Below are 16,340 nucleotides of genomic sequence, written 5' to 3'. Positions count from 1 at the left end.
ATTTTGGCCTTAACCCTGAGGCCAAAAGAATAATTTCCGCAGTTTACAAATACGGTTTTTCACTTCAAGTGCATCCTTTCTGCACAAGGATGGTGAGGGATTTAGAAAAGAATAAGCTATTGTATCTTCCTTCAAACTTCTGCAATAAAAATATAATTATTATGTTAATTACAACACTGTTATAAGTTATTATCCCCATTTCCCAAGGAAGTAAGTTAGGTTTAGCTAGGTAAAGTGTCTTGCCCTAGGTTGCACAGCTAGTGAGTAGTAAAAGTTGAGATTCAAACCCTGACAGTCTTATGCCTCCAGTATACTGCTTTCTTTCTTCTTTTTTCTTGGAAACAGGGTCTCACTCTGTGGCCCAGGCTGGCGTGCAGTGATGTGATCTTAGCTCACTGCAACCCCTGCCTCCCGGGCTCAAGTGATCCTCCTACCTCATCCTTGCAAGTCGCTGGGACCACAGATGCACACTGTCACACGCGGCTAAGTTTTTGTACTTTTGCTAGAGGCAGGATTTCACCATATTGCCCAGGCTGGTCTCAAACTCCTGAGCTCAAACGATCCGCCTGCATTTGTCTCCCAGAGTGTTGGGATTACAGGCGTGAGCCACCGTGCCCGGCCTCAATATACTGCTTTTTATACTGAACCCCCTCCTTCAATCGGACCTGAACCCTGTTCTTTCACGAGTTGTGTGAGGACACTGACCATGGCACGTTCCAGTCTCCTGTTGCCTTTCTTTTGGATCACCGAAATTGCCTACCAGCTTCTCTTACACTAAACAGGCCAGTTTAATTGATGTGCAGGGAGCAGCAGGAGAGAAGCTGGGAAACAAGATGAGGCCTGGTCATGTTTGTTTGTAAAGCACTTTAAACAGTCAGGCCGAGAAGTGTTTGGTTGAGAAGTTACTGGGAGTTTTGAGTATGGAACGAATGTGGTCAGAGCACCCCACTAACTGGGCATTCCTGGTTATCACAGGCTGTGGTGGGAAACAGGAGCTCAGATAGGGAGGGGTGATTACACTAGAATGTTTCGAATTTTGTTTGGAAACAGGTGGCACAAATCATCAGTGAACCCTTTTAATGTCTAAAAAAGGTTATCAGCAAAAATAATACTTTAGATTTTTTTCCTAGCACTTCATTAAGAAGTGCCATACATTATCTCGTTAATTTTTACAACAGCCTTACCAGAGATTATGAGGACCTGAAGTAATACAAAGGCAGTGGAAAAGAAAGGAGTAACTGAGAGAAGAGACATTTGGGGGCTAGAATCTATTGGCAACTGATTGGCTGTGGTGAGAAAAGAAGAAATTAAAAATGAGCAGAGATGTAATAAAGTTTCAGCTCAATCCAGCACACATTTATTGTCAGGCACTAACATGATGAATAAGGAACTCACAGAGCAAATATGTATGTATCAAGTAATTATAATACAATGAAAAGTATTTTTTAAAAAAATATTAAGTGTTGCGGGTGAGGAAACTATTAATTTTAATGGCGATGGATTTGGACATCATCTTGGAGATGACTTACAAAGGAGAATACAAGAAGTAAACTTTAGAACCTTAGAGGATCTTCATTTTAGAGCTAGGACAGAGGAAAGGTAGCAAAATAAATGGAAAATTAAAAAGATTTCAAAGGTTAATTCATTGTTAAGAAAGCTGTGGGAAGAAATAATTTAAAAGTGGTATGGAGAGTGGTCAGCAGTCTGGTGTGCTGTAGAATTATGAGGAGCCTGAGAACAAAAGCATAGAATTTGGAGTTTGGAGTCTTTCAAAGGCTGTAACTTCAGGGGCCTGATAAAGCCAAAAGACAGTTCCAGGAAGTTTAGGAGTGGAGAAGGCTTTGCCCATTGCTTTTAAAATTGGGGAAATCTGGGTGGAAAATTAGTTCTTCAAAAGTGTTTCTTTGATATCACTGCTGCTAAGGGATCCTTTCTGGGCGTTGGTTCATTCTAGATCCCTTGAGATTGCTTTCAAGTAATACCAAAGTGCTGGAGGAACCCTGGAATCATTCCTGTGCCTGGGGATTCTGTAAAGAGAGAGTATCTTAAAAAATCTAACCACAGAAAATACTTTGATCCATTGCAGCACAGAATCTTGGCTTCCACGATCCTCTTTTTATAATGCTCTCATCATTTGTATATGTATTTAAATATCTGAGTCTATCCACATCTCTCCATTTCTACTACCACTGTTCAAGTTCAGTATCACATCTTCACATCCTGGAAGACTGTTCTGGCACCCAAACTGTGCACTTGTATCTGTTCTGACTTCTCCCAGCCACTCTCCACACTAAAGCTAGAGTAAACCTTTAAAAGCACAAATGTGTCATGGTGTCCTCCTGCTTAGCAGTCTCCACTGGTATCTCTTTGCTCTTGGGCTAAGACAAAATCTTTTAGTGGGGATTATAAGCTCCTAACACTCTAGTTCCCTTTGCTTCAGTCACACTGGCAGTTTTGGAGTTTCTCGAACTCTCCATATGTCCGCCAACGTAGTACCTGAGCATGCTGTTTCCTCTACCTGGAGCCCTTTGTCCACTTCATTCCAATCTCAGCTCAAGAACCACTTCCTCATGGAAGCATTTCTTGACATCCCTGGCCAGGTCAAATCTCCCATTCTAGGGCTTCTTAGTGCTATATCCTCTCTTCGTAGCAGTTGCACAGTTCTAACTTTACATTTAATCACACATTTGTGTGATTAAAGTATTTCCTCTTCGCTATACTGTCAGCACCATGAGAACAAGGCACATATCTGGTTTTGCTTTTTACTTTTTTTAAGACTTTGCCATAAGTAGGGTCCTTTCCCAGGCTAATTCTTAAGTTAGTACTTTTAATTACACTAATAAGGAAGTTTCAGGACACTAAGAAACAGACCAGCTAAAGGTTTTCTACTTTGCTATTATTTTTTAAGAAATCAATGCTAATAATGTTTTAGTTGAAAGCAGTGTACTCTGATCAGTCAAGGACCTCTGATCCCACCTGTTCTTGAAGACAAAATGGCATGCCTGCAGTCCACAACCTGACACTTCATGTAATAAACTGGCAGCTGCTTCAAGGTGGGAGCTGTGTTGACCTCTTTATTGTCTCCCCTAGGGAACAAACGGAGTCCCAGTCACAACTCTCTTTAAGGGAGATTCAGTGGTAACTTCTAATCAAAACTTACTTCATTTAGGCTCTAAGGGGCAGGTGCCACTCTGTTCCCTAATACAAGCATTTCAGTGCAAGCAAGCAGGATTTACGGACAAAGAGGGATGTTTTGCGAGAATTTTGCACACACTACATGTTCTTTCCCATTGTTGCAAAATATGATTTCTAAGTTGAGAACACAAAAATATTGGTATAATTTGCTTAACAATTACAATGTGTCAATTTCATTTTCTTCTGAAAAGAATGAAATCAACAGGCAATGATATCAGGCTCTCTCAAGGGTCTAGCATCTAGAACGGTGCCAATTATGTAGCAGGTGCTTGCAGGTTTGTTAGATGATTAGATGTTTGGAACAAGCAAGTAAAATCCATGACAGCAAGGACTTTGTGTTGTTCATCTTGTTGTCTTGAGTGCCTAGAACTGTTCCCGCCATATAGTAAATATGCTCAACTGATTCCAACTACTTTAACATATACTACTTGAGCACATGACAGTCTTTTGCTGAGGTGCTTTGGCATTCTTTCTAAAAGATAGACGGGTGTTTCATTAATGTGGTATCCATTTGGGTTTGTGAGTTCTTGGATGATGCCAGTAGTATGTCAGTTAGGTAAAATATTTCCTATTTTCATCACTTTGGAGTTTGTTTTCCTTATTTAAAAGGGACTTTGAAATTTATGTACTGTAGCTTTAAAACTGCATTTCTGCAAAAGCATGCGCATTTTTATACGATTTAATCTTTATCTTTGCAGTTATGATATGACTCTGACAAATGCTTGTATTGCCTTAAGTCAAAGATGGATTACTGTAAGTAATAATGTGTGATTTATTCCTTTTTGAATTGTGCAAATATGTCTTTACTCATGAAGCAGGGAGGGTACTTTAAATCATAAACAGTTATATTTGGAAAGGCTATTTGAAAGTCAGGTTTATCTAAGGTGATATGATATCTACTCTCAATATAGAAAATTAAGGGTTTGAGACAGGGTCTTGCTCTGTTGCCCAGGCTGGACTACAGTGGTGTGATCATGGCTCATTGCAGCCTCAACCTCCTGGGCTCAGTCAGTCGTCCCACCTTAGCCTCCCGAGTAACTGGGACTACAGGCATGCACCACCATGCCTGGCTAATTTAAAACTTTTTGTACAAACAGGGTCTGTGTTGTACAGGCTGGTCTCAAACTCCTGGTCTCCAGTGATCCTCCCACCTTAGCCTCCCAAAGTGCTGGAATTACAGGCATGAGCCACTGTGCCCAGCCTAGAAAATTAAGTTTTATGGCGGGAAAAAATAGATGTTGAAGGCATTAATCCTGATTTTTCTTGCTTCTTAACTGTTAAAAAAAAGTATGCAAAAATATTTGCATCTTACCTTTCCTTTTAAATCATTTATAAGATACTGCTTCCAATATAGCAGTTTCACATACCAGGTAAATCTAAAATGATCTTGGGTGACCAACTGCTATTAGTGGTGGAAAGAATCGAGGCACTTTTGCTCTTTGTTCACTTTCTATGAAGCTTCTTAAAGAGGAGCTTCTTTATGTATGTACTGAAATATAACCCTTTACTGAAGCCAAAGTAAGGATGTGCCCTTGATAATTCTTTAATGAAAAATAACAGAAGATTTAGGAATACTTTTATTCCTGTTAATTTGCAACAGATTTATAATTTTTTTACGTAATTTCAACTTTTAAGTTCAGGGGACACGTGCAGGTTTGTTACACGTGCATATTGTATGATGCTAAGGTTTGGGGTATGATTGATCCCATCACCCAGGTACTGAGCATAGTACCCAATAGTTTTTCAACCCTTGCCCCAGTCCTAGTAGTGCCCAGTATCTATTGCTGCCACTTTTATGTCCATGAATACACAGTCGTTTAGCTCTCACTTACATGTGAGAACATGCTGTATTTGGTTTTCTGTTCCTGTGTTAATTCACTTAGGATAATGGCCTCCAGCTGTGCAATCAGTTTAGCTATTGCCTTTTAAAACCTGTTTTGTGTAGTTGACAAACTTGTCATGAAGAAAAGTATAAGAGATTTCTATGGGAAACAGGATTTTTTAATAGTGTATTAAAATCCTCTATTTTAGTTTGAAAAATGTATTCCAGCTTATTTGGTGCTAGATAAAACTGCTGCTAATTTCTGCTCAAATATTGCTTTGGGCCCAGCAGTTAAGGTGGATAATGATCAACTCTTCAATATTAGTAGAAACAGGCAGTGTTAGGAACAGACTCAGGACACTGTATTCACTAATGCACTCTTTTCCTTATGTATTTTATTTCTCAGTGATTTGTCTTAAATAGTAAATAAATGCAAAAGAATACTTACAACATATTCAGATGATGTAAAAAACCATTGTCTGACCCACCACTGGCGTAAGAAGTAAAATCTTACCGGTACCTCTGTAGCATCCCTCCCCATCTTATCCCCCTCTCCACCCTCCTTGCTGACCCATCCAGGTAACCATTGTCCTGAATTTTGGTTTATCATTCTCTTGCTTTTTATGTTTTTACCACATAAATATATCCTTAATATATCGTTTAGATTTGCAAGTTTTTGCACAGAAAATGAGCTGGAGCTGTAAGTTCTCATATTAAGGATAAGTTGTAAAGGGAAAAGAAGTATTGCTATTAAGGAGAGTTCTGAAGGGAGGGAAGATGCAAAATATTTCTTTAAAAGGGTATATACCTATGCATTAAATTTAGTGGAAGGATATACAGAAACTACTAATATTGGTTACTGAGGAGTAGTACTTGGAGACGGAGCAAAACCAAAAGAATTTTCCTTCTGTCCTATTTGATTTTTTAGTATTTGCATATATTTCTTTTAAAGTAACAAAAGCCCTAGTTTAAAAGAATATAAAATTAGTTCTAAAAGATTTAAAAATCCTTATTTTTATAAGCTTTTTTAAATATTGCTTAATCATCTTCTCAAAGATTTTTGAGAGTAAATCCAAATCTGAAAAGTGCAGACTCATTTTTCTTTTTCTTAGATGGTTTCTAAGATTAAGTGGGGAAAACAGAATATGTGGAGATGGAGGAAAACATTAGTTTATGGCCTTACCAATTTATTAATGTAATATTTAAAAATATACAATTTCGTTCTTTACCTACATTTTTGAATTGGTCTATAAATTAGTCGACATGCATACATTTTGAAATGTTTCTTTGCTTTGGAAATTTCTATACCTCGAATGGTACAATGAATGTCAACAGTTTCTTCTACTCTTCCTACCCATAATCAACTTTTTCTTAAGTAATATAGATTCTAGGAGTCATATCAGCTATTTAAATTACAGTAACTCAGTCTGAGGATTACTTAAGTAACTCAGGCTTAAATTTATTTTGAATAATCTTGTTCATATGGTTCTTTTTCTCAATTTTTACTTTTATGTCAGATAAACCAATAAGTATTATTAAATTGTACTTGAACAAAAATAACTAGGTAACATTTATTTTAGGCCAAAGAAGATGATTTAAATTCATTCAATGCCACAGACCTGAAAGATCTCTCTTCTCATCAGTTGAATGAGTTTTTAGCACAGACGCTCCAGAGGGTAAGTACTAGCTCAAAACCTTAGAAATCAAAATGGACAGAAAGGCACAGCATTTATGTTCTACCCAACTTGGCAAAAGATTATTAATGTGGAAACTAATGGGGAAAAAATCATTTATAAAATTTATTTCTTTCTTTAAAAAAGCATTGAATGCTGTGTTTTATATTGTGCTAAATATGAAAATATGTAAGAAAGGATATACCTTATCTTCAAATAGCTTATAATCTAGTAGGAAGGGGAACACATGCAAAATTTAGCAATAAGCCAGGCACAGTGGCTCACATCGTAATCCCAGCACTTTGGGAGGCCGAGGCAAGCAGATCACTTGAAGTCAGGAGTTCGAGACCAGCCTGGCCAACATGATGAAATCTCGTCTCTACTAAAAATATAAAAATTAGCCGGGCATGGTGGCAGGTGCCTGTAATCCTAGCTACTCGGGAGGCTGAGGCAGGAGAATCACTTGGACTGGGAGGCGGAGGTTGCAGTGAGCTGAGATCATACCCCTGTACTGCAGCCTGAGCAACAGAGTGAAACTCCATCTCATAAAATTTTTTTTTAAAAACATTAGCAATAAAAGGAGGCATACTTTAGGTATCATTTGGAAAAAATTAGTGAAAGACTCTTCCAACTGGGGCATCAGAGAGGGAATTTTGGAGGAGACTTGATTTGCACCCCCAGGGCTAGCAGGGAGGTAGAAATTCAAGGTGGAGGGAGCAGCAAGGGCTGGAATTCGTCTGCAGCATTGCCGGAGTAAACAGTAGCACTGGGTAAGGAAGTCAGTGAAGGTAACACTGGAAAAGCTGGTAGGACCAGATGTGATGACTCTCAATGCTAAGCTAAGAAATTTTAGATCTTACACTGATCAGTAGGAAAGGATTTTAAAAATCCAGCAGGACAGTCGGGATGAAATGCTGGGTTGTGAAAACTAATCTGGGGCCCTGAAGGCTGCCTGGTGGTGAAGTTACTAGTTGGGAGACTGGCAGGAGTACCGGACTTGAGGGAGTGAGTTGCGGGGAGAGGAGAGAACAGGACGTGAGAAAGAGGTTACACAGGGTGAAAGCACAGAGCTCTGTGACTGACTGGATATAGGGGTTGACAGTAAAGAATCCAAGCAGATTTTAAGGTTTCGAATCTAGGCAACTGAAAGAACAGATGAAACCGAAAGGAGATGCTGCATTTTGAGATAAACCAATGACTGGATTTTAAAGACTTCCATGAGAGGGAAGTCTTCAGTCTAAGGACCTTTAGAAGGAAGATTTGGAGCGGAATTTCCTGTGGAATTGATAGAAAAATTAGGAATAGGATTTTGAGGCAACAAAGGCTCCATCAAAGAGAGAATCTATTTTTAGTGCATCGGGTCATCATGGTTTCATAAATTGCTCTACCACTGGTGGGTGGCCTAGGGCCACAGAGAGAGAGAATATGGTAGGGTGATTCTGGAATGGGTATGGCAAAACTTAGGGCAAGTCAGGGAGCCTTGGAGATGACCTTAACCAGTTGGTCTACCAGGATGGACTTGGAGTTGCATGTGTCCATAAGGGGCTAATGGACTAAATTATTAGCGACAGGGTTAGTAGAGATTGGTTAGTGAGTGTGTTAGCAGAGATTGGTTAGTGAGAGCAGAGATTGGTTAGTGAGTGTGGAGTCCTGTAAGGTAAGGAGGTTATGGTTGGAGGGGAGAGTTATCATCTACCTAGAGGCACCTCTGCCTCTCACAGGCACTACAAACTCTCTGCTGTCCAAACTGAACTCATCTTTTTTCTTTCCTTCACCCAAACTTGTCCTCCCTTTTAGGGTGAGTTAAGGTAGGGATAGGATGCTTATGAACCCCCTGAAATTGTATACAGAAGTTTGTATTCATGTAGTAAGTGTATTTTCCCCCTAGGGAAAGAGTCCACATTATTCATCAGATTCCCAAAGAGAGCTATAATACAAACATTTAAGAACTGCTATTATGTAGGGATGCAGATAATTTAAGAGGGATTTCAGAGGAAATATACAAAGATAAAGCTAGGGGGAATCAGTCAGGCAAAAATTAAGGAACTATGATTTAATCTGGAGAATGGAATTGCATTTGAGATATATAAGGTATAGAGAATAACTAGAAAAACTCTAGGAAAGGTCTATTTATACGTTCTAAAAAGTCTAAGAAGAGCAATTCTCATTTAATGCTGAATACTTCACAAAGTAAATTATCCCTGTGCTCCCAGTAGAATATCCTTACCTGGAATAAGTTTGCACAGAATTTACTTTAGTGTACAATTTGTTTCTTTTATTTTTATCTAACTTATTTCTATATTATAAAATATTTAGGATTTTAATCTGGCTATGCATTTCTCTCCAGCTCCTTTCTTCCAAGGAATCCTGTTGAAATGATACGGTATACTTCTTTATTTTGCTCTTAGGCACCTCTTCCATTGGGGCACATAAAGCGAATGCAAGAGGTGTACAACTTCAATGCCATTAACAATTCTGAAATACGATTCAGGTACATCATTTTAACTTGTCTCTGTGGAAGAAAGCAGAAAACTCCTTTGAAAGGTGGAGAAAGGGAATGCAGAGTATGAGACATACTTGAGTCTTGAGAAGTCCTTGTCAAACTGACTGCTTCTATATAAATACTTATAGTGGTATTTAAGGAATAGTTGCAATGTATAATCTGATAGTATTAATCTTTTTGTTAGACTTTGCTCTAAACCTCTCTTGCCTTAAAAGAAAAAAAATTAGAATGAAGGATTCCGTGGTAAATAGGCTTTCCCACAACCAATTAAATCTACTTAGAAATGGGAATAGTTAGAAATATTTTATTCTATTATATGTTAATCTTTCTTAATTCAAATTTGTAATGTGAGGCTTAAACCAAAGTTTAATTCCTTCAGAAACTGCATTTATAAGGTATGTGAGCACCTACCTGATCTTTCTTAATTCACATTTGTAATGTGAGGCTTAAACCAAAGTTTAATTCCTTCAGAAATTGCATTTATAAGGTATGTGAGCACCTACCTGATCCAGACCTTTTAAAATATATGATCTTTTTCAAGAACCAGCTCCTCTTCTTTCTCTTTACCGATTATTAAATTGTATATATAAGGATTTGAGAGTCTCAGAATCAAGACATACCATAATGTGGTGTACAGTATAACTATAGTGGGGTTATTCATCACTACAGAAGTAATATTAAGATATACCTATCATATCCTGCCCCTTCCTCATCTTCCACCCCATGCTCCCCCCACATCCTCCTTTTAGATGGCTGCGGCTCTGCATTCAATCCAAGTGGGAGGACGCAATTCCTTTGGCGCTAAAGATGGCAACTGAACAAGGAAGAATGAAGTTTACCCGGCCCTTATTCAAGTAAGAGCCCACTCAGACTGCACTTTGAATTCGTCTAAGAAATAGGAAGAAAACTCTGAAATGTTTAAACGTAATCTATTATGACAATATTTTTTAATTGGTTAAAGTTTATCAATATAATTTTGGAATAGGGATTCACACTTATAAATATTTAAAATTTGAAATAATTTCATTCCTTTTTTTAGAAGCATTATATATGGATTACCTATTCTGGGCCGAATAGAGTTAGACACTGATGAAATGGAAATAAATCAAAGATAGCCTTATATACACAAAGATTTTTAAAGGTAACTAGAAGATAATTAGTGGGTAGGTATAGACAAGAAAGAGAGTCTGAAGTTAAATGTAAGGAGAAATAAGCAGATAAAGCTAACTCTTTTGTGTTCAAATGTTGCATAGAGGTCAAGGGTAGGTTGCTTGACATAATAAAGGAATGCTTGGTGAGAAGGGGATAAGTTGTATCTTAACAACAAAATTACAAGTTAAAAATATCTCAGTCAAGTTCTTTATGAATTTTGTCCAAATTCTGGGAAAAAAAATCATGCCATAAATATCCGTGGTTACTTTTGTTTGCTTTTCATTTACTTCACAAGTATTTAGGTTGGTGCAAAAGTAATTGCAGTTTTGGCCATCAAAAGTGATGGCAATATAATAATAATATCATAAAACTTGGCAAAATAAGTCATTATCTCTTTTTTGATGTGACCACAAAATTAATTTTTAAGTATATTTTATATGCTTTCCGTAATTAAAACCCATCTAGCTTTGAATTGAGTAAAGTATACTTTAAATAGGTTTTTAAATAAGAGTATACTTGGGCCGGGCGCGGTGGCTCACACCTGTAATCCCAGCACTTTGGGAGGCCAAGGCAGGCAGATCACGAGGTCAGGAGTTTGAGACTAGCCTGGCTAACATAGTGAAACCCTGTCTCTACTAAAAATACAAAAAATTAGCCAGGTGTGGTGGTGGGCGCCTGTAATCCTAGCTACTTGGGAGGCTGAGGCAGGAGAATTGCTTGAACCCAGAAGGCGGAGGTTGCAGTGAGCTGAGATTGCACCATTGCTCTCCAGCCCGAGTGACAGTGCAAGACTCTGTCTCAAAAAAAAAAAAAAAAAGAATAAAATAAATAAGAGTATACCTTTTGTGGGAAAAATAAATATTTCTGTTTTATGATGTTTATAGTAGTTACATTAAAAATGACTAATCCTACATTTTGTATGGTAGGTCCTGTTTATTTAGTGTATTTATTATTTAGTGTATTATTTATTATGTATTTATTATTTATTATTTCACTGTGGTCAGGATTTTTACTCTCAATTATTTGAAGTTTTCAGAAATTCTACTTATAAATTTAGTGTTTTCATACTCTTAAATAATCTTGATTAAAAAATTTTTTTAAAAAAGCAGTTTTTAAAAAGAAAGCCTTTGAGGCACACTCTCACATACAGGGCTGATATTTAGCCAGCAGATTAGAGGACACTGTTCAAATAATAAAATCCTTCCATGCTGCTTGGTAAATAGCCACTGGTCCCAGCCACTCTAGCCCTTCCCTGTAACTCGCTGCAAAATGTCTGATCTGCCAGTATAAAGGCCAGTCTCTGGTACAGAAGGAGGGCTCTGGGACCCTGTGGCAGGACCTTACCCATCTGACTGGCTGGGACTGGTGCCTTATTTGGGTGACATTGGCTGTCACCCCTGCTGACATCCTTTAATTTAATCTTGGGTATTGACTTATGTTCTTATTCTCTTTCTCCGTCCCTTTTCCCTTCCTCCGAACCCCTTCCTTCCTTTCTTTCTTCCCTCCCTCCCTTTCTCCTCCTCTGTCTCCTTCTCGCCTTTCTTTTCAATTTTTTCTTTTTTGGCAGGGATCTTGCTGCCTTTGACAAATCCCATGATCAAGCTGTCCGAACCTACCAAGAGCACAAAGCAAGCATGCATCCCGTGACTGCAATGCTGGTGGGGAAAGACTTAAAAGTGGATTAAAGACCTGCCTATGGATGATTTTAGAGATTTCTCTTTTATAAATGGAATTCATAAAGAAATATAAAACTTCAGCTCACAATTAAAACTGTCTTTTTAGTTTTGGCTTTTTATTGTTTTGTTGGTGATTTTACTAAAATAAAGTTGAGCTACTTCTTCTTATAGTGGCATATTCTTTGTAAATTTTAACAAGGTTTAATCTTTTGATTTACAAATTTAAAAATTTTAAATTAGCTTTATATTAATTTTCTCCCAGTATGATCACAAAATATGTCAAGGTAGTATTTTACCTGATAATATGATTTAAATTCATTAATTTGAATGCTGCAGATTCAAAAATTCAACATGATTAGGATTTTGCTTTGCTTTTTAAATAACCTTAAACATGAGGCTGGGCACGGTGGCTCACACCTGTAATCCCAGCACTTTGGGAGGCCGAGGCAGGTGGATCACCTGAGGTCAGGAGTTTTTGAGACCAGTCTGGCCAACATGGTGAAACCCCGTCTCTACTAAAAATACAAAAATTAACTGGGCATGGTGGCACGACTGTAATTCCAGCTACTCAGGAGGCTGAGGGAGGGTAATTGCTTTAACCTGGGAGGCAGAGGTTTTAGTGAGCCGAGATGGCGCCATTGCACTCCAGCCTGGGCAACAGAGGGAGACTGCCCCAAAAAATAAAAAATAAAAAAAAAACCTTAAACATGAATGCTCAGTTGTATTTGCACACCACCTACCTGACGGACAGCAGATGAACTCCTTACCAGAATGTGTCAACCATAGCGGGAACTCTCAACTCCCTTGTCCTGGACCCCTCCAGCTCATCCAGTGGGCTTGTCCTGGTCTCCTGTCCATCAGGGGTCAGATGGCCACCCCAAGCACCAGTCCTTCCCATCCCTCTGACAGTCTGTTCAAAGACAACAAAATAACTTGAACCAAATAAACATAACAAAGCACCCCTGCCAATGCAACGTAGTGCCCCAGGGCACCTCAGCACACATAGCTGTATTAGGTAGAATTATTAGTGTATTAGCTCTATTAGTTAGAATTAATTAGAACCATAGCTGTGTTAGAATTCTTTGATTGCAAGTAGCAGCAATCCAAGTGACCAGAAGTCAAAAAGGGAAAAGGAAGATTATTTTAAGGATACAAGGTATGGGGAGATTATCAGAACCTGGGACGGACAGAAGGGGTCTGACGCCCAGGACTGCAGCACTATCAGTGCTCTTGTCCCTCACCCTCTGCCTCTCTTAGTCCACATTGTACAGGCTGCCCACTCTCCAGCTTTACTGTTGCAAATAGCTCTGACCACATGGAGAGGCTATCACAATTCCAAATTCCCAGAGGTGAGACTCTAACCCAGGTTGGGTCCACCTCTGGTCAAATAAATTGTGTAAGAGGAATGGTGTCTTAGAGTATAATTGTTGGCAAGGGGTGGGGTGGGGGGCGGTGTCCTGACCAAATAACCCCTCAAAGTGCTAATGCAGTGACTAAAGTTACAATAGGAGCGAACACCCAAGGTGGGGCAGGTATGGAAGAGACATATTCCTGCCTATTCCTGGAATCCTGACTTCTCCCTGGCTCTCACTCTCCCTAGTTTTTGTTTTGTTTTGTTTTGTTTTGAGACAGGGTCTCACTGTCACCCAGGCTGGAGTGCAGTGGCATGACCACAGCTCACTGTAGCATCGGCCTCTGGGTTCAAGCCACCCTCCCACCTCAGCCTCTGGAGTAGCTGAGACTACAGGCATGCACCACCATGTCTGGCTAATTTTTGTTTTGTAGAGACAGAGTTTGGCCATGTTGCCCAGGCTGGTCTCAAACTCCTGGGCTCAAGCAATCCGCCTGCCTCATTCTGTCCTCTTGGTCACTTATCTACACTGCAGTGTGATTCTTTCTCCAGGCTCTGGTCTCCCTTGTCTTCCTTGCCAGGAATACAGAGAAGGGAGTTCAGCTCAAATCACTGTCATAAGATCACATTCTAAGATTAGACTTTAGCAAATCCATTTACCCAAATACTGCTTTTTAAGGCTTCTGCCCTATGAGCTTACAAGACAAGCTCTAAGTTAATGTCGTTTTTAGTTATCACTTAGTGATACTGAAAGTGAATTGTGACAAGGGATGCTTGAAGGGTGGTGTGGAAGGGCGCTGTGAAGACGGTAGAGGGCGCTAAAGACAAACAATCCTGCTTTCTGGTTTACCTAGGGGCCAGCTCAGTGCAGTTCACATTTCTTCACTTCAGCTAGTAAGCATATGCTAAGTGTCTTTGTGCCAGGTCGGATATATATATAATTATGGATGAACACAGACAAGTAATTTCTAGATAATACTAAAGAAGAGCTATGCTAAGGCATCCCAGAGAAGGGCCACTTAACCCAACTGAAGAATTTAGGGAATGCTTCCTGGAGATGAAAAGGCCTAAACAGGCTTAAGGAGTAAGAAAGATCCAGCCAGGCAAAGGAAGTTGGAAAGTGCGTTCCTGGAGAGAGAATAACAAGCAAGTCTCTGTTCCACAATGCACAGGGCCTGAGTTTAGAATCCTCAAACTGCTGGGGGTGACTTACATGGCTGGGAGCTGGTATCATCTGGAAGCTCCCTTCAGTAGTCTGATGTCTGGGCTGAAATTACTCAGAAGCTGGACCCGGCAGTGACTGTCAACTGGAGCCCGCAGTAGTTTGGGTTTTCTTGCAGCATGAAGATAGTTAGGCTTCTTATTAGTCATCTTTATACAGCTTTATCCATCACCAGACAGTAAGCCTCATGAAGGTAGAGCGTGTTTGTTATTTATTTCATCCCCAGCACCTCGCATAGAGCTTGTTACATAACAGGTGTTTAAAAATATTTGTTAAATGAGTCAAGAAATGAATGGAGGGAGGCAGAAGGTTAAGGTGGTTCACATGTGCAGGCCTCAGTTTTCTCACAGATGTAGGAGGTAAGGTCTCCCTCTGAGAATTAGAGGAGGTGGATGTTGAGAAGGTCCTGGCAGAGGGGTCAAAGTTTTGGAAAGTCACTGTGGGCTGGACGGAATAAAAGGGCAATACCATCAATCTATGTGATCACAGGACTTTCTCTTTCAGTGTCTTCTGCCTGGGTGAACAGATATGGCAGTTTCTTTTAATTTTAAACAGGGTCTTGCTGTCACCCAGACTGGTGTACAGTGGTACAATCATAACTCATTGCAGCATTGACCTCCTAGGCTTAAGCAATCCTTCTGAGAGATGGCTGTTTTTTGTGATGACTAAGGGGATGGGTGTTACTCCAAGTGTAGACACAGGTTTAGGGATGCAATGGAATCTCAGAGTGCATAAGAAAGAGTGGTCCAGTTAGCAACTAGGGGACAAGCTTCCTAGGATAGTAAGTGAGGATGCTGGCGGGAAGTGGAGGGACGAAGGGACTGACTGGAGGTCAGGTCCAAGGCTGGCGGTGACTAAAGTAAGGGGGCAGCTGGAAGGTCATGGTCAGAAGGTGGAATACTGGAATTTCAGATTTCTTAAGTGTGTCAAATTCAGGTCATGACAAATTCCAGGGTGCAGCCATGGTATGGGTAGCTGAAGAGCAAATTTCAAGGAAGGGTAGCTATTTGTACGCTTCCTGGGAAGCTGTCAGCAGCTGAGAGGGACTCTGGGTATGAGTATAGGTGTTTTTCATGAGCAACCATGTCTCTCTTTCCAACAGAAGTCTGATTTAGTGGAAACAGACTTTTTAGGATTTTTCTAGTGCAATAATCAAATCTCTAAAAACTGGCATACGATGAAAGTGCTGCTTAGTCAAAATAGCATCTGCATATCTTTGATGCCTTAATCATGCTATCCAGAGTTCCTTAATACCAATGGTAATGAGGTGGGTGCAGGGAGCAGTTATCTGTGGTGAAGAAGCTTAATTGGGTGAGGGATATCCATGTGCCAAGATGAAAGACCATTTATGGAACATTATAGCTTTATGATTCGTACAGGAACATTTATAAAGCGTTATAGTTACATGGAGTATTGGTGTCCAGATACTAGTAATCACAGACACTTCTATAACATTTCCACTATGCCAGGTGCTGTGTTGAGGGCTTTATATATATGAACTGACTTCATCCTCCCAATAGCCCTTTGACATATATACTATCATCATTATCTTCATTTTGCAGATGAGGCAACTGAGGCCCAGAGAAGTCAAATCACTTGCCCACAAGTCATACACTTAGCAAATGGCAGAGCCAGGATTTGATCACAGGTAAATCCTGCACATACTGGAGGGAGGCAGTTAGCCCCTGGGCCTTCTGATAAGCAAATACGGGTAATACTCACCTAATCAAGGCTAATAAGTAGTAG

At 39.6% G+C, this 16,340-nt stretch overlaps 1 protein-coding gene across 2 annotated transcripts in view; it reads left to right on the top strand.

The window, feature by feature from the left end:
- The window catches only part of LTA4H (leukotriene A4 hydrolase), a 34,656-nt gene extending 22,470 nt beyond the window's left edge, over positions 1 to 12,186 (top strand). Inside the window, exons 15-19 of one of the 2 annotated variants that reach the window (XM_032170946.2) lie at positions 3,894 to 3,948; positions 6,598 to 6,693; positions 9,099 to 9,181; positions 9,943 to 10,047; positions 11,913 to 12,186. In XM_032170946.2, coding sequence (XP_032026837.1) covers positions 3,894 to 3,948; positions 6,598 to 6,693; positions 9,099 to 9,181; positions 9,943 to 10,047; positions 11,913 to 12,030 — 457 coding nt within the window. In that variant the 3' untranslated portion in view covers positions 12,031 to 12,186. The remainder of the gene's footprint in view (positions 1 to 3,893; positions 3,949 to 6,597; positions 6,694 to 9,098; positions 9,182 to 9,942; positions 10,048 to 11,912) is intronic. The other variant, XM_032170947.2, reaches the window with a different exon arrangement.
- The last annotated feature ends 4,154 nt before the right edge of the window (positions 12,187 to 16,340 follow it).

The sequence above is a fragment of the Hylobates moloch genome, unplaced genomic scaffold (genome assembly GCF_009828535.3).
Source record: "Hylobates moloch isolate HMO894 unplaced genomic scaffold, HMol_V3 SCAFFOLD_12, whole genome shotgun sequence".
Classification (NCBI taxonomy): Eukaryota; Metazoa; Chordata; class Mammalia; order Primates; family Hylobatidae; genus Hylobates; species Hylobates moloch.
Note: the sequence above shows the minus strand (reverse complement) of the source record. Positions and strands in the feature narration are given on the sequence as shown.